This window comes from Pseudopipra pipra, chromosome 3 (assembly GCF_036250125.1).
Source record: "Pseudopipra pipra isolate bDixPip1 chromosome 3, bDixPip1.hap1, whole genome shotgun sequence".
Classification (NCBI taxonomy): domain Eukaryota; kingdom Metazoa; phylum Chordata; class Aves; order Passeriformes; family Pipridae; genus Pseudopipra; species Pseudopipra pipra.
Window position 1 is genome coordinate 44,786,554 of NC_087551.1, and position 24,427 is coordinate 44,810,980.

The 24,427-nt window shown below is 37.4% G+C and overlaps 1 protein-coding gene across 2 annotated transcripts; it reads right to left on the reverse strand.

The window, feature by feature from the left end:
* Positions 1 to 1,006: 1,006 nt before the first annotated feature.
* On the reverse strand, positions 1,007 to 23,670 carry CEP43 (centrosomal protein 43). 2 transcript variants are annotated; one of them, XM_064648949.1, is made up of 13 exons: positions 23,380 to 23,670; positions 15,791 to 15,844; positions 13,917 to 13,971; positions 13,229 to 13,317; positions 12,278 to 12,412; positions 10,020 to 10,103; positions 8,754 to 8,971; positions 6,335 to 6,415; positions 6,010 to 6,119; positions 5,346 to 5,414; positions 4,576 to 4,615; positions 3,834 to 3,927; positions 1,007 to 3,368 (listed from the first exon to the last, which is right to left on the reverse strand). In XM_064648949.1, the coding sequence occupies exons 1-13, from the start codon at positions 23,467 to 23,469 to the stop codon at positions 3,294 to 3,296; spliced, it is 1,194 nt and encodes a 397-aa protein (XP_064505019.1). In that variant the 5' UTR covers positions 23,470 to 23,670; the 3' UTR covers positions 1,007 to 3,293. The 2 variants fall into 2 exon arrangements, with proteins under 2 accessions (XP_064505019.1, XP_064505017.1); XM_064648947.1 differs by lacking the exon at positions 6,335 to 6,415 and having other exon boundaries at positions 23,380 to 23,668.
* Positions 23,671 to 24,427: the final 757 nt, after the last annotated feature.

The following is a 24,427-nucleotide window of genomic DNA, read 5'->3' on the forward strand; positions in this document are numbered from 1 at the left end:
GCCACAATCTGCCCTTCCTATGCTGGTTGTTCTGATTACCTTAATTTATCTCACATCATTAGAAATGGCTGCCATGAGGACTTGCATCAAATTTCCCAAGGACTGAGGTGAGACTGACTGGCCTGTAGCATGCTGGACCCTCTTTTCTCACTTTTTTAAAAGCTAGATATAATATCAGGAATGTCCCTTGATCACCATGACCTTTCAAATAAGCCCGACAGCAGACCTTGCAGAAACAGAGGTGAAGAAGAAACAGTACCTCAAGTCTTTCTTTCTTTACCTGCATTACTGGGTCACCTACTCTGTTCAGCAGCAGACTCATGTATTATTTTTTCATGTTTCTTTACTGTTGCCGCACTTGTGCAAAAATCCTTCCTGCTGCCTTCACACCCATTGCTAGCTTCAGCTACAGCCAAGCTTCGATGTCCCTTGTACCATTCCTGTATTCCTGTGCAGTTCCACAGTAATCCCTTTACCCCATCCTCATTTCAACCTTCCATACAATTTTTTGCGTATGAGCTCAGCCAGGAGTTCCTCAGCCAGCCATACGGTTCTTCTGCTATGCTTATGCATTGCTTTGCACAGTGGAAGGAATTCTTTTGAAATGCAACCAGCTCTGTTAACAAAAAAGAGTATTTCTAACCAGTTCTAACTAGCTGGTACAGAACTACACAGAGCAATCGTAGGTGCCCCTCTAAGACACTTGCTTCTCAGCTCACAGAAATGTTCCCATCTTTTATGACAGGGCTCTGGTTGTTAATTCTAACAGACATCTGAGGTGGGGTACTCAACTACATTAGGTCCTTCAGGGAGAAGCCTAACGTGAAATACTAAACACTATGGTTTGAATTGTGCAGTGAAACAAGCATTCAAGAGAGCTTAACTTGTCAGTTATATTTAAATACCTCTAACAAGCATTTGTCATGAAAACCCCTCAAACCCCACAGAGTTTCCTGAATTCGTCTAAATGTTAAGATTTTTGGTTCAAGAAGTCTCAAAGACACAATTTAGCCAGCATAATAGCTTTATTTTACAATTTGAATTATTATACACAATTCAATAAAAGCTCACAGGAGGAACAGCATGGAGACTTACCACTTTTTGGTATTTCCTTTAATTAGAGCCAAAGTGCAAGGCTTGCCATTAACTCCCAACGTAAGAGAACACGCTCCTCTGCTAACAAAAGTCATGTTAACACTTAAAATATGTAATTAGTTTTTGAAAAGGCCACATCTTCAAATGTAATTAGAAATAATTTAATAAACTTTTTGTTTCTTTTGGTATGATAAATTGCCACATATCTTACAGCTAACAGGTAATGGAACATCGTGTTTTCTAAGACACTTAAAAAAAACAAACAACACTGCCTCTGCTTTATTCCACACACTTTAAAAATGAATGCCAGAAAACAATTGTTCCCAGGTGTTCATGTGGAATTTTATTTCCTTCAGATATGCTGTTGCTCTTAAAAAAAAGAAAGAAAAAAAAAACAGGAAAAAAAGAAAGGAAAAAGTAAAGAAAAAATACCAACCCAAACTTTTCATATATAGTATCTTGAGGCACAGGTTCCCCTATCCATAAAGGAATTTTTTACACAGGTTGTATCATATAACATTGTTGCTATTTGAAGTCTATGGCACATGGACTTTGTTGGTGAAAAAAATTCTCCTGTGTTCAGCTGCTACAATATGGCACAAAGTTAAAAGTTAACAGCATGACCAAATATTCTGATGCTTTTTTGCTGGCTATTTTGGGGTGCACATAAATAAAAGGCACACTTTTTCTCTCCTCTCAAATCATTTATGTAATGTACAAGCCTAAGTTCCCAGCACTGCTCCAGGCCTGCTGGCCCAGTGCAAAAAAAGATTTAAGTCAGCTTCCAGTTATAGTAGCAGCTTTCTATGCTTAACCAATGGCTTTAGTTTAGCATGCTACTTCCACTGTGGTGATCACTGATGACAGGCCAACAGTGTTCCTGAAAAAAAAATTACAAAGTCTAAAAAAAGGAAAAAAAGTTAAAATTAAATTATTTATATTCACTTACATGTCTAGTTTCCAAATGTGTTCACAATGTTCAGAAAGTGCACATTTTGAAGTCTTGTTTCAGTATTACAAATGTCCATGACCTATATATTATAGCAGCGCCATGTACAGTATTGTTAAAGAACTGTCAACGTTTCCATTACTGACCCTGTTTTGCAAGAGTATCGTGAAAATACAAGAATTTGCTCTTAGCTAGAACTTAGTGTCTGTAACGTTTTCGGTATGGTATTTTTAAATATTTGCATTTAATTCTGTACAGCAGAATCCGAAAAACAGAGGGTTAAGTGATTTCACTTTTTGGCGCTCATTTTTACTTAACAAGGATTTTCAAGAATGAAAGTAAGCTTACAGAACGTGAAGAGCCCTCAATAATAAAAGCTCCACAAAGCATTACCACACTGTTAAAAACTTAAGAAAACCCATTAAAAACTTAAGAAAACCCAATAAGATTTAGTTAATGATTTGTGAATAAAATTACTTTTCGTGATTTAACAACAGATAACATTGATGAAATTATCATACATAAAAACAGCTTAGATCTTTACATCAATGGTCTGACAAACATTTAAACAAGAATATTCTGAGTTAAGTCTAGTGCTAAATTTAGCTCCTAAATATGGCTAAATTTAGATTTAAGAGTTTAGATACTCTCAATTTGATATGCCTTTACAAAAGTTAAAGTCCAACTTTCAGAAGAGTCTGTAAAAGAGCAGTTTCAAGTAAGTCCGGAGTAATTAGGTATTGTGGCTAGAGTTACCATAAATATGTACTACATGCTGACTTGATAAAATTGTGTTAAAAGATGTGTAAGTTGAACCAGTACCTTTGAAGGTTCTTGCTTTGGTTATCTTTAAAAAAAAAACAAAACAAAACCAAAAACGGACTGTTAAAATAACAGTGCAAGTTCACTATAAAGCCACATGCCTCTTTCTTGATGTTCTCCTATCAACTGGTTTTTATTATGCCCACTGCCAGCAATGGACATTCGGCTTGGAAAATCCACCTCCTGCTGTAAAAGGTTTGGCTGAACCAAATGAAGAAAGTAATTCTGATATCAGACTCAAATGGGAACACATTATTTCATTTAGTTCTTGTAAAGAATATTTAAATGCCTTCTCCACCTACAGTCTTTTGAAACACAAGGCACAAGAGTAGGGAGTGGACATTCCAGCAAAAAGTGATTGTCTGAAATTAACAGTCCACAGCAGTCTTCTAGTCCAGCACAATGAAAGATTTTTTGTTGTCCAATTCTATGCCACGTCTTCCAGATAATCTGCAACGTCACTTAACTGAGAAATGGTAAGGTCTTGTGTGATGCTTTCGAGCTAGAAAACAAATAAAATTGCAAACTCAGAAACCACAAAAACAGTATTATGTCATGCAGTCCTTCATATAGCAACCTATCCTTTTGGCCTCAAGCTCTTTCAGCAAGATTTCATAATCCTTTAGGAGATGCTCAGACAGATCTTGAGATAATGGGTTTAAGACTTTTGTATGCTGGGTACTAAACCAGCCTCAAATACATTTTATATGCCTAGAAAAAGACAGTGAATTGTGCTACTGAACAACTGTTGTGGGGTTGTTTTTTCCTTTAATCATTATAGTATCTAACTTGGCAGGGATACTAGGTGTAAAAATACAGAATGCAACAAATAATACAACCTTAACATGTTACCTAGTAATGTAGGATTATACAAATAATGTAGGCACATTATTTTTAACCTTCTGTGAAGTAAAGTCAAGACAAGATAAGAAGACTATCAAGAACAAAAATTTTGAAATAATCATACTTTATCACTGGCATTTGACTCTTCTGTTCCCACAGAAATTTCATCTATTTCTTCTCCGATACTGATATCACTTTTTTCTGAGCGGTGACTAGTACTAAAGAAAAAGAAAACCAAAATCATAGAAATAAAACTTCCTTTTCAAACACCCAGGTATGACATTCACTTTATACCTGACATTTGATTGGGATTTCATTTCCTAGCAAGTTAAATATGTAGTTACTTAAAACCCCATAACAACTAATGGCTTTTTACCTTGATGAAACCATGCTAAATACTCAGAAGTACTTAGGCCTCTGTCATGCAGTTTACAACACCAATGCCTTCACATCATAAGGATGTGCTAAGTATTTATTACTGAGCACCCACAATGCTTTACTTTCCAGTTAAATATTTCAGCATATAACAAAATCATTGACTAACAGCATTAATTAAAGTGTTAAAACACTGTTAAGTGCATGGTTCAGGAAAAAAATCTCAAATCCCTTTCCCAAAAAACGAACAAAGTAATGTCTTAAAGTTAGCACTAGGTTTTTAAGGAACTCATTATCCCTATACAAATAGTGACCTGTTCGTTGGTTTTTGAACTCGTAATTAAACCTATTAAAATAGCAAATTGAAGTTTAAAGGAATGCTGAAATACTGACAGACTCCAGCAATAGTGACTGTCTGAAATATTATGAAATAATTCAAATATGCTAGTGGGTATGCTTATAATGCTACTGAGGTATCATCCTTCTCTTACCTGTTGAAGTCATCAGCATATTCATCATCATCTCCGTTTCCTAAATAAGTTTTAAAAGCTATTAATCAAACAAGTTTTCTTTTTGGGAAATGCAAAAAAAAGAATCTATTCCTGCATCAAAATACATGGTTTGACGACCAGCAAAAGTGGAAGTAGATTAAATTACTTGTGCAGATTAGAAAGATATTTGTCCTTAATTAATCTCAATACTGTTAACACAAACTGTTTCAAAACTGAACATACATTTTCAGGATGCTGACTACATTGCTGAATACAAAACTTAAATACTTGGCAGCTCTATTTTGAAAGAATGTTGACTGTTCTTCTGTCACATCTTCTTCATATTGCACCTAAAGCTAACAAGGCAATTTTCAAAGATGTGGAGGGCAAATAAATATGCAACTGAAAACCAGTAATACTTATCAGGCTACCTTTTACCACAAATATATACCCACTCTTTTTGTAGAAACCTAGACAACAAAATTCATCACTTGATATTAGCAAATGTTTGCACAGAATGAATCAGATTTTTTTCCATGTGTAGAACACTAATCCACAAGACACCAGTTATCCCTTTTCTGTATTCCTTTAGATCACATCTTGCTCTTAACTCCAGTCAGCTTCACAATGGTGCCAAACAGAATGTCAGAAGTAAAAGCTGAAGATTTTAGTTCAATGTGTATTTCAGTTTCTCAGATTGCTCTAAGAAGCTGGGCTTTTAATTTACAACTAAAAATATCAGAGCTTCCTAACATTTATCAGTTACTTACCTAATTCTAGTGATCCCAATTTTGCATTCACCAACCGCAGGTCTTTCAAAACAGAGTTTTTATTCAAATCTGTAAACAAAAGCATTTATATCAGAAATCTGACTTGTGACTCTTCAATAAGATCCCACTTAAACATACCAATCAACCATTTATAACAACTGTTTTTTTATAACAACCTTATATACTTTTATAGTATAGTATGGCAATATGATATTAAATTTTCAGGTCTGAACTCATAACATTTAAAAACACGAGTAGTAAACAGGGATAATTTCCCAGTACTCAGGATCAGGTTTTACAACATGAAAGCAAATACCCCTAAAGCACTGGTGCAAATAATGTAAGATAACAATACGAAGGAGTAAGTCAATTTTGGTTAAAAACTGAGCAGTAGAATTACATACTCATAAAAACTGCTTTATATACACACAATAAAAGGAATGTAGATAAGTATTTCATGCTCCAAAACATAAAATGTCCCAATGGTAGTATAATATATCAAAACCAATATGCAATCAGTCAGTGAAGAAAGCATTACTATAAAGCACATTACAACCAGAAGGGGGCCACATACTCTATCACATTTCCATCTGAATGTGTAGCTCACTCATTACAGGAAATATCTTATACAATCATCAAAAGACAAAAACACATGAAAACTTACTATCAGACTCCTTTATCAAAGGTGCACCAGTCAGGGAGCTTAACCCACTTTTTAGAGGCGGTGCATCAGAAAGGGATGCTAGACCTCCTGCTTTACTGGCTTCAGTTTTCCTAAAACAAACCAAATAAATAAGTACTCCACAGAACTGTAAAATGTGCGCAGTTCATTTCTTTTCTATTATTAAATTGTCATAAAATAGAAAAGCAATATTACAGCAAAAAAGAGCAAGGGGACAGGACTATTCATTCTGCTATCTTAAAAACAGCAGGCAGTTTACTGACACAAGTGTCAAGCACAACATCCACTAAGAAAGTCACTTTCTCACCCATGCAAAGACTTCCTCCTGTCTTCTCCCACAGACAGAGCTCCTGCACCTTCATCAGCATCACTATTTTTATCAGGGGACCTTTCATTATCCCCACATGTAAATGCAGCCAAAAGAAGAAAGATTCAGGTATAAATCAGAACTTTAGTTTGTTTTACAACTAAAAGATATTATGTCTGATGAAGATATTAATTCTAAGAGCAGTCTCACAGGAAGATAGATCTCATTATCACATGTTTAAGTTCACTTGGTTACTACCTAGTTCAAATCCTACTTGCAAGTAAAGGATGAAGAAACACAGATTAAAAGAGACCAAGACTTTCACATTTAGTATTGCCAGAACATTGCTGCTGTGATTCCATTCCTATAATAGTGGACAACATTTGAATCACTCATTGTATCTAGATCACCAAAACATCACGTTTAACATCACACATTAAAATGCTTCAAAATTTTGAACAACGGGTCAGAGATCTAGAGCCAATGAGTACTTGGATCATCTCTCATACTCTCCTTAGTAACTGCTTGCTCCCTTCCTCTCCAGTGCACTCATCTTAGAGGAACGGGCAAGGCTCCCATGAGGAAATTACCTTGTTGCAAACCAAGCGATGCTGGTGCCTCTCCTACTTATTTACCCCTTGGGACTGGGGCACACCAGCACAAGGTGCCACAGAGAAATTTCGCCTGAAGAGTATGTTCTTTTTTCTCCTCTAGAGGAGTTGACAGGAGGGTAGAAGTGAAAGATTCAGCAGAGACAGCTCAGTTACAATCAGATTCTAGCTCATTTGCTATTAACATATTCAGCAGACCTTATTATGGGACCTTACTAGAATACATACATCATAATAACATCATGCATTACAAATTACTACCTGGTGGACTGTGACTCTACTATAGAAAAACAAAATTCAGAAATCGTTTTTTCTGTAGGGAATTTCCCTACTAGGAAAAAAAGATGCTTACTTTAAAAAATAATTTAAGAGTCTCTTTCTTGGATGGTCTTTTAAAAGAAATACAGTTTACCTAGTTTCAACGTGAATTTTCTTTCTTGTCATATGAAAATTCTCAAACAATAAGAAATGAGTAAATATTATTATGCAGGAGTTTTTCCAGACTTTTCTAATTTTCCCAATTTATCACTTAAACTGCCTGCTATGATGCTTACTTTGGTTAAAGGCTAGTTAAATGAGCCCTTGAGTAAGGAGGAGTAAATGCAATCAGATACAGTTGTAATCTTGATATTAACAATAAGAAAAAGAGAAAAAAAATACCACACAATATTTTCCAGAGAAAAATCACTGCTCTTTGAGGAAAAAAAATTTGCTTCAACTAAAGCTGTATTACAAATAATTTTTCTCAGAGTCCATTAATTTACTAGAAAGAGACCTAGTCTACCTGGCATGACTGCTTTGTGCTGTACCAGAAGGATCCCATTCTAAGATTAAGCATCTACTGAAGTAATAATACAAAAAAGCTTATGCTGGTCTGCCCACTATCAACATAGTTGGAGGGGAAAGCCAACATGAGGGTAGCTACTTCCAAACTGACTTACAAATGATTCTGCAATGTCTTCTTAATCTCTGCTAAAATGGAGCAATTCTCTGATTATTTGAGCACAGTAAAAAGAACACCATGAAATAATCCTGCAGCATTTCTCAATAGTGATACCTAAACTAGGCTTCAAGATAACTCAACATGATAACACAAAGATAGGTTTTTCAGTTTTATAACAAAGCTGTTGTATAGCTCCTGTTTCAAATGATATTTTTCAGTCATCAGACTCCACAGATGAACAACAAAAAATGGGCTTCAGGTGCATCTGCAAAATTGGCATACGCAGAAGAAACAACACTTCACTGAAAATTTTACTGCACACAACAGGTGTTGTAACGCAAGAAGAAACCCTCAGCTGTGAGAAACTCTTCTTATTATTACAGTTTATGGAGCCAGTTTATACTGATTTTTGTCCTCCTTACAAAGCCATACAGATATTTAAAGCACTTCCTCCTTACAAAGCCATACATATATTTAAAGCACTGTCCCTGTCACTGTCCACTTCTTTTAGTACAGATCACCACTGCAGCTCTGTTGCAAGAAGAAACACTGATGCCTGTGTTTCATACCTGTTCATTCCACCAAAGAAATAGGCTGGGAACATTTTATAGCCTTACTGATGCACCTTGAAGTGATACAGGTTTTTCCACTCAAGGTACATCCCAAGAGATCCCAGAGGACCCTCTTTGTGCATTTCAAAGAATAGTCAGAGAAACGCACATTTCAGAAAAAAATGTTACAGAATAGATCTAAACACTTCCACTTACATGTGCAAATAATCAAATAACAACTAACTCTCAAAGGTTTGCAAATATCCTGAGGACAAAACAAACCTGGTATTATGTAGAACATTCATGTTACCTACCAGCCATAAGTTCTTTCTGGTTTGGGTATAGGATCATCAAAGAAAGAGTCTCCTTCTTCATCATCTTCATCCACAACTGCATCACTTTTTTCTTTGGTATTCAAGTCTTTGTTTTCTAGTTGAGGATCTAGTTTTGCTTCATTAGGCAGAAAATGAATGCTTCTTTTGCTTGCTTCCCCTGATGAGACACTGGTATCACTCTGAGTGTTTTCAGCAGCCTTGAAAGATAAAGAATGAAAGGAATAAGTATTTATGTCTGGTAATACTCTAAGTAGTAATATAAACAGACAACATATAACTACTATCACTTTTTAAAATGTTAGCTCAAATTCCAGAGAAGTCCTAATAAATTTATTAGTATCATCAAGAATCACACGGGAGAAAAAAATTGTTTTATCACTTTAGAAAGTGTTTAATGTTGCTGCCATAAAAAACTTCTGTTCCATCCTGTGCACTGCTATGCTATCTAGATCACTCCTACTATAAAAGCAAACAATTTTAAAAGATCTTGCTTATCAAATAAAGAAATCTACAGACACAGTACTTTTCTACCTAGCAAGGAATACTGCTATTTTATCTTCTCCTAGACTTACTAAAATTAAACCAGGAAAAAGATTTATTACATTAACTTCTTTTTTGCACACTAATAACAGCACAGTTTTGAAACAAAACCAACAGTATTGTTTCATGCAGATACCCAACAGGTATGTAGGTTGTAATGTCCCAAGTGTTTCTTTATCAGTCATCAACTTTCATTCAGAAGACTGAAGTAAAATTTTCAAATTATAGGCCATGAGAGTTAAAATTACCTTGGTAGGTCTTTTTCATACCAAGGCCATTTTATCTCAGTCACAGAATCACATTCAATTGTTGGCAGCAGCTCAGTTCTTCTAGGGCAAGAAGAAGTACTCAAACCCGTAAGTGGTAGCAACAACAATATTTTAATTTCATATCCTAGAGGAACAGAATTGTTGTTGAAAATTAAGAGCTTAATGATAGCCTGACTAGAATAAAGGGGAAGCTACAGCTACTTCTCTGTTCTGGGCCCCGAGGCAGCAAGCTGCTACTACGTCATCTGAGAACCTGCAAGCACAACAGTTGGTCTTTGCTTGAATTCATATATAAAAGTTTTGCTAAAGTGAAATAAATACTTTCAAATTGCAGATGATTTAAGTGAATGCCATCATATCTGCAGTTTCATAGGAGTTCTCTCTTTTACCTCTCATGTATGTCATGAAGCTTTTCATTATATATAAACAATCCTACCTTATTTGGTATAGAACGTGTACTTGACCTTCCATCAGACGATTTTGATGTGGGGCACTGGTTATCACTTAGAACTGGAGCCACCTAAAAGTTTCACATAAACACTTATTAAAAAATATATTTAATTTTGTCATAATTCCATCCAACAAGAAACAAGGCTACCATCCTCACTTGCACAGTATGCAAAGTGTGACATTGTCTGTGGGAAGATGACCTGGCGTAAAATAAGAGAAAACTGGGAAGTTATGTTCACATTCTAACAGAAGTTACAACAGAATGCAAATTATAGGGTGAAACGCAGTTGGCATGCACGAAATACATTGCACAATGATTGCCCACACAACACAGCCTGCAACCCCAAATGCATGCTAAGAGGGATGAAACAGAGGGCGCAGAAGAGTGGACATACTGTGGTCAAGCTCTGTTGTAACCTTTGTAGGGAGGGGAACTCAATGGTACCACGTAGCTGATAAATCACATAGCAGCTGTCAACTAAGGGAGAGACGAGATGTCATCTTGCTGCTGAAGCAGCAACTGTGGCGAAATCTCTCTCCTTGGATGAACTTGATTCATTATAATCTAATTGTAATACTAAGTCCATCTAAAAGTCACCCTCCTCCAAGGTACAACCACCCCTCACTGAGCATGCGCTCCATATTTTACTGACTATAAGTTAAAGAAAGAGAGATAAAATCTTACACCAATCAGTAACAAAAGGGTGTATGACTCAAGCTCCACCTAAATGTAAAGTAATAGTATAAAAGTAAACTAAGAACGGGGAGAAGTTAGGGAAGACTCCACCATAACTTCTGGGATCAGTTGATGAGCCGAACCTGTGTTCTCCCCCACTGGGTAAGAACCATATTCTACGGGTGCTAAGTGATTATTTTGAGCTAGCTTTCGTTGGTGATTAGAGCTTGTCGGTGTCATGCTTTAAATATGTTTTTGCAGTCACTTGTTAACATGAGCAATCTTACAACATTAACCTGTCACAACTTTCTAATATCGGTGTTTTCATTAATTAAATGTGTTATTCCACAAACTGTTTAGCACGAGTCCTTCAAGGGTGCTATCAGTCTCCAGCAGCAGATAACATATTTGACTAAGAGTGAGGAGATCCCAGAGAGTGTCTCCAAATTGTAATAAAGGATTTGACTCCAATACACTGTTGGTTGGCATTGTCTCTGAACGAGTCAGTCAAACCGCCCTCTGATCCAGCAGCACTGTTCAGTGGAGCCCCGATAATGGGACAATGACAGACTGGTGGGGCACAAGGGTATCAGCTTTCCTGGGGTGCTGACAGACTGATCAAACACCAAGGGCTTGAGGAAACACCCCTTTCATGTGACAGAAAATTGCTATGTTAAGAACTCAATGACAACTACTTCTGAATTTAAGCTTTCATTGGGGTACTGAATGCATCTTGGGTGAAAAGAACTTCGCTTTGAGTCACAATCAAATGCTATTGGTTGGATTTCATTAATTTAATTAACAATATTACTGTCATTGCCTTCATGTAGTTCAATACTTTGATATATTTAGTTTTAAATACATATTTTTCAGAAGAGCTTTAAAGTTTTTAACAAAACCCCTTGTAGGCTTTTCAGGTCATATTAAAATTAAAAGTATGCCAAAGAAAATAGGTACCAATAGAAGTGTTACCAAATCACACTAGCAACTAGAAAATAAGTGACACAGTGTTTTGTGTCATTTATCTGAATCACAGAATTACAGAATCAACTAGGTTGTAAAAGACCTCTGAGATCAACTTTTGACCCAACGTCACCTTGTCTACTAGACCATGGCACCAAGTGCCACATCCAGTCTCTTCTTGAATACCTCCAGGGACGGTGACTCCACCACCACCCTGGGCAGCCCATTCCAATGTCCAATCACTCTCTCTGTAAAGAACTTCTTCCTAATGTCTAACTTAAACCTCCCCTGGAGCAGCTGAAGACTGTGCCCTCTTGTCCTACAGCTCGTTACCTAGGAGAAGAAACTGATACCCACCTGGCTCCACTCTGTGCTACTATGTTTTAGCAGAATATTAGTAAAGAGTACTAAGGTGGCATTAAAAGTAGTAGAATCGTCATAATGTTTATCTCTTTTCTCTCTGATAAGTTAAGTTGAAGGCATAATATAGTAACAACCTGAAACACTGTAATATAACAATAGCCAGGTGTTCTTAATTTCAGTTTTTCATCACTGAAATGAAAATTAATAAATAAAGAAAGAAATTCCATGTTAATACTACTTACTTCTCCACTGCCTGAAATCTTTTTCTGCTGACACTTCCTAACAACCTCCAACAACAGGGGACCACCCACAGTACCTTCTGCTTCTGTAATTCCCAAATCTCGAGCTAAGTTTTCTCGACCATCAAGGCCATTTAGCTGAAGGAGAATTAAAAAAAGAATCACAACATAGAAATAACTGTCAGAAAACAAAATATATTGTAATATAAAAAAAGCTTTTTGGTCTTATTTAACACAGCTTATATTTTGACTAAACACTGATTATTTAAGACTTCCTGTTGCATGTGGACTAAAGCAATAAAATCATAGAATCACTTAGGTTGGGAAAGACCCTTAAGATCATCAGGTCCACCACTAAACCATATCCCTAAGTGCCACATCTACGCATCTTTTTAGATACCACCTATTGCATAATTTACTTCTGATCTATACCTGAACTTGTCACAGATCATGCAAAGTTGTTTTAAATATGCAAGAATCTGTCCTTAGCATGCTATCCCTGCTGGTCCCTCACAACTGAACTATACTTTTTGTCAAGTATATCTGCACAAAGTCCTTTGTTTCACTGAAATTTCTCTTAGAGTACATTACTGACATTATTTTAATTTTCATGCAACAATACTAACTTATTATGATGTAGTAAAGTTAGTGGCAAAAAACGTTGCAGGAATGTTCTGTTGCATATGCTATTATATGATTCCACAAAAATTGTTAACTTGGTAATTCATAATTATCAAGCATTGATTCTTAATAAAGGGAAATACTCATATAAGCACACGTTCCTGAAAAATGTGTCTTTATGACAATAAGTAACTTTTACAGACTGAACATAAAAAAAATTATTTCTTATAAAAAGAAGCAAGTGGCTTAAATAAATCTGCTACAGTTTTACTATTTATTGCCATGCAGTCCAAACAGTCAGCATAGCATACAAATAAAACCAGTACATCTTACTGTGCTTGATTCAGGCTGAAAAACAGCCAGTGTAAAATCAAGATTGAAAAACCGCAGAAATTCCGCAACAAGACCTGCTACCAAGCGACCTAAAAAGGAAATAAGAGTAAAAATACACCAGATAGAATTCTTACTTCAAAGATTTAACATTAATATGGTTTCAGTATAACATAATTTAGACATTCAGCAAACTAGTACCACATAGCAAATTTGTATACCAACTCGAAATTATCTAACCCAACATCAAAATCATTTAAGTCAATAATACTTCAAGAGCATAGAGATTGCCTACAAAATTCATGTGTAAGATTTTTTTTAAACTATTCAGCTGTTTAAAAAACATCATTTTGACATTTCTCCTATGTGTTTATTCACTCCTGCACCTCTACAGTCAGTTTTCACTGGTTACTGTTTCTATTGGTCTAGAATGTCTCAGAGTTAGCAAAACCGTCGGTTATCATGAAATATTAATTTAAATTCATTAATCATCTTAATTAAAAATACAATTTCAGCACTATTAAGTTCAAATATTATAGATTGAATTCTATTCTGAATGAATGGTAATTATGACATCTGAAAGGAATAAAAGCATGTCATGATGACTGTACTGCTAATAAGATTCAAAGATTTAATATTTTGTTTCCTATTTTTATTATTTGGACAAGTATATACTAAAAAAAGAACTTACCATCTTTTGTACCTAAAAAAGTTTTCAAGCTTTCATTTACCAGAGGTGTTTTGTTCTGTCAAAAAGCAAAAACCAAACAGTAATTAACATCATCTTTGTGCTAGGAAGAAATTGAAAACCACAGCAAGATAATGTTTTGTTGTACTGTTCCACAATGATGCCCCACATATGTAATTCACTTCTTCAAAATCTACCTTTGTATTAATTCGACTACCTACATGTAAAAGCAATATTTATTTAGAAAATTAAATCTGTCTCAGAGCTAAAATAATTTCACCAAAATTGTTATTAGCATACTGATTTTTATTTACTTAATGATTAAAAAGGTAAGGTAAGCAGTTAACTTCCCACGTTGTTCCTCTAATATATTGTGAAGTTCGTTTAAAAAAAACTCAGCCTTTTAAAAAATGGAAATTTACAAATCTTCTAGACAGTGTGGACCATGCTAATAACTAGTACACAAATGAATACTAATCTTCTATTAATTAAAAGATCTTCAAAGATATTACAAAAATGTTTTTTTCTCCCTTGTTAGATTTGCCCTCTTCAACTTTAAATTTTAAACTGAAATAAATCAATGTGCTATGCTTGGTTTGTCAGAACTGTTTAGGGATTTTTCAAAACAAATTCTAAATGCCATTCTTGACATATCAAAATGTCCTGGGTAAGAAAAGGATTTGCTATATGTATGTATTACTATAGTTGTAAATACTAACACACACACAAGAAAGTGCTGCCTGAAAAAAAGGAAATCAGAGGAAATTCAGGAATTCAGAGTAGTGGTAAGTATTAAGATACTTCCAGTGTCTACAGTGTAGATTTAAAACATCATGATAAGCTTTTGGAGAAATGGTGAGCAGAAATCTACTGCAGCAAATTTCTCTTCAGTGCTATTATTCTCCAGATAGTGTGGGAGGTTGTTCTCTGGGCACTCCATAATATGCTGAAGCTTCCCATAAGAGATGACACTGTCCTCCTATATCACTCTTCCATCATGTCTCCTTCCACAATTTTACACTAAATATCTGGAATATGGAATCTCAAATCATAGAATAACTACTTCTCCTTACTAATGTCACAATACTGTCTGTTTCAGTTAAGCAATTTTCCAGAAAGAGCACAACCATCTAACCAGTAGAGGAGGAATAGAACAGTTTCCATTCCTCTCTTTTTGAAACAGAGGATGGACATACAGTACTTTCTACTCTCCAGTTCTAGAAAATGAAAAGACACAGGAAACGGAGCAATGTCAACAGCAGAAGAGGTCACAAGACCAGTGTCTGTATACCACAGCAGTATTGCTATGTAATCTTGATAGTATCTCATTCCCTTAATATTATTATATTGCCAAAGTATCAATACATAGTCCATCTGCTAATTAAGAATTCACCCTTAAGTATTAAAGCAAATTATCCTGAAGCAAGCCTACAACATCCTTATGGCAAATACCAAAAGCATTGGTATTTTACTGCATTGCTTTCACAATACACTTGTCAAAAACCCCCCCATATTTTCAATTTCAAAAGACATTATTCTGATTTGAGAAAGTCTTGATCAGTCAACTAGATATCTTTTTTAAAATAAGTATTTGATAGAGAATACATTTAGTTATTCTGGTCAATTGGACAGAAGCAATATAAACCCAGCAGACACAGTTACTTAAAAGTACAATTTCAAAAGGCTATTTAAAAACATCAGGAAACACCCTGACAATCCTGTTTTGTGTTCTTTATGCATCATGCTCTTATGCAGAAATACATATTTTTATCTTCTTACATTTCACAAATAGAAAGTATTAAAGCAATTATATTTAATTCTACATGAAGAACTACCAGGATGTTTTTTTTCTGAATTATTTTTTAAGGTTCTCTTACCTCTACTTTCTCTTGTTCTTCTAATGCCAAAAACACAGCTGCTCGTAACTCTGCCTGCCAGGTAAAAAACAAAACAAATAGCATTTCTATAAGCACTGTTTTCCCTATGCAAATAGGATGCAAAGAGCTAGCAAGTAGCTTAACAGCTATTTGTTTCTCCTCAAGCAACTTGGCATGAACTGTAATCTACATCAGTGCAATCAAAACACATAAGATTACAGGCAATGTGACTTGAGGCAGAGAAATAATAGTTTCCAGTCTGAGAACAAGGCAGGAGGGGGGAGCATGGAGGGGGAAGCAGAATTTGATACAAGACTTCCTAAATTATTTCTTTGTACATAAAAAGATTCCAAAGCACCTACATTATCTCCTATTATATCTTCCAAAAGTTAAACATCCGGCTGTTTCAGGCAGCTTTGAAACACCTATCCTTCATCTACAATTCATTCAGGAAACATGAACAAATAGCTTATAATAGCCCATTTAAAAAGTTAACATTAAGATATACAAATTCCTATTATTTCTTGTCAGATTATGTGCAAAAACCAGAATTTCTCAAGGAAAAGAGCATCTCAGTCATTCAAACACTCCTGTAGTAACGTTTTATCTAATTCTAAATATATTACAATCAGTAATCAGAATTCTTCTACGGACTACTTTGAATATTTAATTTTAAACCTTGCATACTTAATTTTTGTAAGCACTACAGTTTCTCTACTTCTTTCGTTGAATGCATCAAATGGATAACATACATTTGATGAAGTAGTCTGCCACCTTAATCAACTCTTAATCTGACATTTTGATTAACTCAGTCATTAGACAACATTGCAGTAATAAACTATAAAAGACAGTGTATGAAAGTTTTCTCAAGAGCAAAAAAGAAATCAGGGTTTTAAAGAAAGATCTATTTCCATAACTAAGAACAAAAACAGTATGAAGAGTGTCTGGACTTTCTCATGTATATTACAAGAGATAACTAAACACGGATTACCCTGTAACTGCTCTGTCCCACCAAAAAAAAAAAAAAATCCTTTCATGGGAAAAACAAACACTTCCTTTTTAAGCAAAACCCTCTTTCAACACCTTTTCAAACGGCAAAACCTCTTACACTGCATTCATTTAAATATTATTCTTACAAAATCAGTTTACATATAACTTTCTCACCAACAGCTAAAAACTTGTTTATTTAGTTCTATGTCACTATGATAAACTTAACATGCTTGTGAGGCTTTCTTTGTCACTTATGCCACAGAAACCAAATATACTAACATAAGAATACAATAAAAATAACAAAGAATTCCTGACTGGCTACTACAGCTGTTCAAAATAAAACACACCAGCCATTACATGTGGATAGGGGTAAACCCCCTTAAGGGTCTGGATCATGGGACTCTATAACAAAGTTGTCTGAAAGTAGTTGCCAATACATCAGTTGATACAGAGTCTGACCCGTTTGAGATTTTGGAACAATATCACAACTGTCATTTTTTTTTCACATAACTGGGATTTTTTGCCTGCTCCACTCCTTTAAGTCCAATCCAGTGGCTTTTAATTACAAATTGAGGTGCTTTTCTTCTTATTTATTTAATGACACAGCGTCAGTTTCTCACAGATGTTGCCATTCCCCACTAATAGCCAGTTCACCCTTATTTACTTTAGTGCCCAATTAATAACCTTAAGGTCAGGAGCTCATCACTAGAAGATAATGCCACCAGTATTTATGACATCTCCCTTTTTCTTACCTCCATTATCTAGAACATCTCCCTAAAGCCTTTCCACAGATATGCAGCCCCTCAATCGACCCTTCAATCCTGCAAGAATCACAGTATGCTTGAAGTTACACACTCCTGCACTATCTCCAAAAGGAAGATTTGCACCACTACAACACACTGATGTTCATCCTTTGAGGTGGGCACTGCTCAGATCATAGCAAGATATTCTCAAAATATCATCTCGATAAATTTAGACATGGAACCATACACCAGAATCTGTGCGAGATTAAGGCAAAAATTCTCAAGTTCATGCAAAAGGAAGTAGAAAGCAATATAATAAAAAAGCTGAGGACAGAGGAATAATCACCCTAATATAAGATGAATCATAATAACCAGTAGGATGGATAATGTCATATAGGCTTTTCAAGATTTGAGACCAGTCACAGAGAATTTGAACACCAGAGACTGAGATCAGGTATGGTCATAGCAATTTCCTCCCACCAGCAGATATAAAGGCTTATATAACTGCACAGATTAATCCATTTACATCATTCTTCTCACACTCCTTTTGTTTTTAGCAAGTGTGAACGGTTTGTATTTGTCTTTGCTCTGGTATCCTTCCACACCAACCCAAACTGTGTTCCATACATTGTTACAATCTGCTCTTGCAGATTGTAACACATTGTAACACATTATAACAGATTGTAACAGATTGTAACACGTTTTCCACATTTCCCTATTCCACACTGCCTCATTCTGATAGCAGTTTTCAACATAATCCAAATACATCGTGAAGAATTTTATTCGCAGTCTAGTAGTAAAGGAGAGCAAAGCTTAATAATCAAATTCCCCACCCATATCCTTCCTAAGGCTTCAATAAAACAGGGTTATGTCAACCGAGACAGATGTTGATGAGTAAGTTAGGTGGCAGTGTCTACCATCCATCAAGCCTACAGACTTCTTTCTCATCCCCTGAAGATGCCCGTTCTAAGTAGTTTTATCAGGCAAGAGCTCATGTCAATGAGACAGCAATTTGATTTCACTGAACTTAGCTAAAATGAGGAGGGCTAACATTGTATATGACAACTACTGTCTGTATTCAAGAAATGTATGGGTCAGTGTTTTGAAACAAAAGAATGTTTCCCCTTTTCCTCCTGGGCATTTACAGTTCGTCAGACAACACTGCTTTTTACTGATTGCTGTTTACTATAAATCAGAAGCTTGTAGTCCATGAAAGAAAGTATCTTTTCCGCACTGAATTATAGTATCCCTCTTCAGAACCTGGACAAGTTTACCCTATTTTAAATATAGAGCCTTTTGCAGGTATCCTAAGTACTGTTCAGGAAAACAGCTCCCTCAACCTGCAGTTCCCTGGAACAAGGGAAAACAGTTCTTAGTATCTCAAGAGCTCCCCAAACACACTTTTGAGGTGACATCTCAAAAATGCCAATCCAATTTGGAAATATGCTCTTCATAGGAAGACAACAAGCACCCACCTTAACAAGGTTATTAGTCTGATTTAGTATGCTTATAAAAGCCATCCACAGCAACTTAAATAGCAGATACCGGATGAGAAGTAAAAAGATTAGAGACCATCCAGGAATGAAAGATGACCTGTAGCCTCTAACTACCTCTTGCTTGCAGACTCCAAAACATCTCTTGCATATATAAAAATTAGCAGCACATGGGCAGCTTCCTGCACAACTTTCAGCACCTCCACTTCCTAACTCCAGAATAGCTGTTATATACCTTGGTAGATACAGAGCAGATGCACTGCTCTGGAAAAAGCAATGGCAGAACATGAAGCTGTTTAACCTCTGCTGATCACCCCAGGCTAAAACCCTGTGTGCATCAGGCTAAAAAGCCTGCACCAGTCTGATACATACCAGATATGTATTACAAATCCAAAGCTGGTGCCAAACCATAATCAGCAACTTCACTATGAATATTACTCAGTATCCACCCTGTCCCTCTCCATCTGCAGTATCTGTGAGGTTCTCATCCTTGAGCACAAGGTGGTTTGCTCTCCCCACCACATGCTAAATTTTGAAATCTTGGCTAAGTGACATAAAGGACTGATTGTGCATACATAATCCTTTAGACATAAACTGGTGACCGAGTCTGGGACTAGCAGTGGAATCACATTGTACCTAGACTCCTCTCAGAGGAATTTATAAAGACCTTTCTGAACCTCACAACTCAATGGGAGCATCTCCCTGACAGTTTTGTCTGATCCTGTCCTCTACGCAGAAAATAATCAACTGTAATTTGCCATTTCATATTGTTAAACCACCATCACATTTACCACTGAACTTTGCTAACTTAATACTTTATATCAGTAAAGTATATGTTGCTTCTCTCTTATGAGTGAAGTGCAGGACCACATCTGCGACAGAACAAGACCAGTCAAGTAGTTTGCATGACCATTTTTTGTCAGCAGCCTAAATCGGTTAAGAAAGTTAAACTTGCTGGTAATGCAATTGTAAAGACGAACGCCAGAAAAAGGAAGAATTCATAACACAAAGGAAGTAGTAAACACTTAAAATCATAAACTCTAAATATCCACAGCTACATTTATCAGGTGCATGTCACAAAAAGTTCCCGTTCTCATATTCCCAAAGCAGGATACATGCATGATATTATGAGGACCATACTGACATTTAGATGTTGAATTTCAGTTAGTTTACCTGAAATAATTATAGACGGTTATATTTTACTTAACTTACAAAACTAAAAAGAAATAGATGTTATATTAAAAAAAAATTAATTATTCTCCTTGATTACAAGAAATGTGTCGACTCTCTGGTATGAATAACTTTAAAACAAGCAACCAATCACAACATGCAGAAAGATGACAATGTAGTGTAAAGCATGTTCATCAAGACATTTAAAAGCACTGGTCATTATGATAAATAGAATGAAGATACAAAAGCAAATAGGACAATTTTAACTGACCTATATGTATGCAGTTAACAGCTCATTTTAAAAAATAGTACTTTTATCTTATCTAGCATCAAATTATTTTCCAGTACCTCAGCTGTCCATGTTTTGAAGCAAATTAGTAAGAAATTAGCAGTATCAGCAGGCCAAAAGCTTTACCAGGCACATGAGATTTGTGATTCTAACCTTCCTCACATCTGTAACAACAGCAAGTTCCAGAGAAGATGCAAAATTCAGGTAATATAAACTTAATTTTTCCAAAACAAAAGAGATTAAAAGATACAAACCGAACCAAAATAAGCTAACAAAGAAACACAGTAAAAAGCATAATGGCTCCTCTTGCTCTGATGATGACAGCATCCTTAGGAGAAAGATCACATTCTCTTCAAGACACAACACCCCTATTTGTACACTATCACATAGAATCACTATAATTTTCACTAAAGTACAAATATCCAAATATCCACAGTTATATTCTGTATGTTTACAGAATTCATTAGAAAGCTGTCTTATCCGTCAGACTAATTCCAATGATTAACAAACTATATACATTTTTTCATATATATATACGCACACATATTGCATCTTAGAGAATACAGGAAATTCTTAACTGCAAGTGGCAAATACATTTATACATCTTCCAGTTTTCACAATATTACTTCATTAAGTACTCTAGTGCTCAAACTCTAATGTAAATTCAAAAATCTCGAACATATTTTTAAAATGTCGTACAAGTAACATTTTTTTCAAGTAAATAATTTACATCAACAACAATGCTCACCAGAAATTAATCTCAAAATACGAATAAACTAATAAACTGGAATCCATCATAAAATCACGCTTTATTAGAGAACAAAGGTATCACAATAAGTTTCTTTCTAAAAATTACTCAGTCATTATGCTATAAAACGTATTACCTGACTGCCTGATACATTCCATCCCTTGAAATAATTCCCCTTAAATTCTAGTCCTTCCAGAGCTGTAATTACCTACAGTGCTTCATACCAATGCATACCACTGGCCATATTTTTCTCTTTAATATAGCTACTTCAATAAATCCCTCCCCCCCCAAATGGTCAGTACTCATTCTGAAGTATAAAAAAAAGACTTCTGATAACATGTAAACATTCGGTTCACCACATAATAAAAAGTATTAACACGCAATAGATAAACAGTATTGATCACAATTCTGTTTAATTTATTTTAATGAAAGAATGACCGCAATTTTTTCAATGGATTGTATAATCTAATTTCAATTAGAAGACGACAATTTAGAAGACTTGTTCAACCTTAATTCTTCCAGCAATGGGCTTTTTGTCAGATACTAGCAGAACAAATTCTGTAAGTCATTAACACTATCAATCAACACAGTCACCAAACTCACATGCCAGTTAAGGTTTACAGCTAAGAAAAAAACCACCATGAATTCCTCCAATCAACAGCCTTAGCCATAAGCATACCAGTTATTAAAGAGTAACTCCTAGTAATAAAAAAAGGCATAATCCGGTTGTATTTTTCTAAGTCATTTGCTAGTTTGCCTTGAGGATACCTTTCAGTATATTGTATGCCGCACACTTTTGGCATTATAGAATAGTGAACTACAATAAATATATTTACGCAAAACTCAATGAACTGGCAAGCGTAGTACAATAATTTACACGTTACACAAAGGCAGGAATTAAGAAACTACAGCTCAGGGGCTCAATGTGACCCAATTGCCTTGCAATTCTTTTTTTAATTACAATTTTATTATCACCATACTTTCATTGTTTAACACCACGTGAGTGGTTAACAGGTGGCCCAAAAGGCCTATGTGACATTAGTTAGAAAAAGGTCTCCCTACTCTAACTGCAGTTAGATGAGCTAGAATCTTCATCTACTTTGGAAGTTTAAATAAGGATCCTCCATTTGAAAGGGAAGAACAACACTGTTTTTAATATTTTTGTTGAAAAGTATGACTAGTCCAAAATGCGGGAGACTTCAAATCACACGCACAAATATGCTCTTACTCCTATTAACCATTTCAATTATTGAACTGTTCCTCAAGTATCAGCAACCACCATCCACCTCTGAAGGCTTAAAACACAGCACTGTGGACAAACACCACTGTCCTTGATGTGAAATCTTCATCTCTCCTTTAGCATGGAAGGGAACCCATCTATTTTTAGGCTTCCTTACCTATATTGCTGTCTACTATACACACTAGTTATTCATGGAAGCTTGTAATGGAAACCATTTTCATACCCTTTCGGACACAAGTTCAGGCTACACCATAGACTTGGAAGTAGTGTACACTCCACTATGTTCCGTATATTTTCTTAACATGGCATTATTTTTTCGTTGTAGGCAGGTAGGATCTCCAAAGAGTTTCCAGATTTAGCAAGCCTTCAAGGCACAGCTCAACCAACCCACACTCAAGAGAAAGTGTTCAAATAGCGACCCACAGTAACTCGCTTGAAATTTTCAATAGGGGCTTTCCGTATCGAAGCAGGGATAACCTCTATCCACCCCGTCCCGCACCACCCGGCAGCAGAATGCTCCCAGCCCTAAGTTTAGCGGCAGCAAGGGGGCTCCTGAGGCCACACGGTCCCTACGAGGGCAAACCCGCACAGGCGGGGGCGGGCTCCCCGCGCTCCCGTCCCTCTGCCCGCCCGGGGGATCCCGCATTCCCGCGGGGCACAGCCCGTGCGGCGGTCAGGCCCGGGGCCCTCGTACCAGCTCCACCACGAATGGCCAGGGAGCACCACGGGGAAAGCAAGCGCCACCGCCAGGCCGCGACGCCGAGGGAGCGCCCCAGCCGGGAACACCGCCTGGAAGCGGGAGCGAGAAGGGACGAAGCCCGGGAAGCCTCAGCCCCCCCAACACTCCGCAGGGACGCAAGCCGCCGCCGGCGCCAGCCAGCGCTACCCGCTGGGCGGGAAGCTCTCCTTCCCCAACCTTAATCTTATTGAGCACCCCGCTGCTCTCCAGCGTCTGCACCAGCAGGTCCCGCAGCTCCGTGTCCTCCTCCGCCGCCGCGGCCGCCATCTTGCTTCTCCCTGACAACCGCCCAAACCGCGCTAGCGGCGGAACGAGCTCGGCAGATTCGCCTCCACCGCCGCCGCCGGCACTAGCCCAGAGCGGACCCGAGGGAGTGCGGCGGACCGGGCCAGCGGCCCCCCTCAACACCAGCCCGAGAGGGGACGCAGAGAGGCCGCAGCCATCTAGCGCCTCCACCGCCCGCAGAGCCTGCAAAGTGCGGCGGCGAACGCGCAGCGCGGCCGCGGGTGGCGGGCGGGAAGTTCAAAGGGGGGCGGCGGTAACGGCTGAACTGGGCAATCGGCCAGCTCTGTCAGCGGCCCCTCAGACCCTCCCTCCTTCCCGCCAGGCTCGAACCCAAGGAGCCATACGAGGAGTGACTGAGCCTGCTCAGCCCGGAGGAGAGTGAAGGGAGACCTCATTGCAGTCTACAACTCCCTCACGAGGGGAAGAGGAGGGGCAGACACTGATCTCTCCTCTCTGGTGACCAGTGACAGGACCTGAGGAAATGGCCTGAAATTGTGTCAGGCGAAGTTTAGGTTGGATATTAGAAAAAGGTTCTTCACCACCCAGGGAAGTGGTCAGAGCACCAAGCCTTCCAGAGTTCAAGACGCGTGTGGGTGATACTCTCAGGCACGTGGTGTGACTCTTGGGGTGTCCTGTGCAGGGGCGGGAGTCGGACACGATCCTTGTGGGTCTCTTCCAACTCTGAATATTCTGTGATTCTGAACGCCAAACCAAGCCACCTTCACCCACACCCGCCGGCTACAGGTGCTCTGTATTTGGGCCTAAGGGGCGAACAGCTCCCGCTCCGGGGCAGAGTGCAGTTCCTGGGCTCTGTAGAGGGCAACTACCCCGGGCGGATCTCAGCCGCTGAGCCTGCCTGCTCCGCCACACACAAGGGCACCCGGTGCCGAATAGCATCAAAAGGGGCTTCTGGAGCCCTTGTTTTGTAACAAGCATGTTC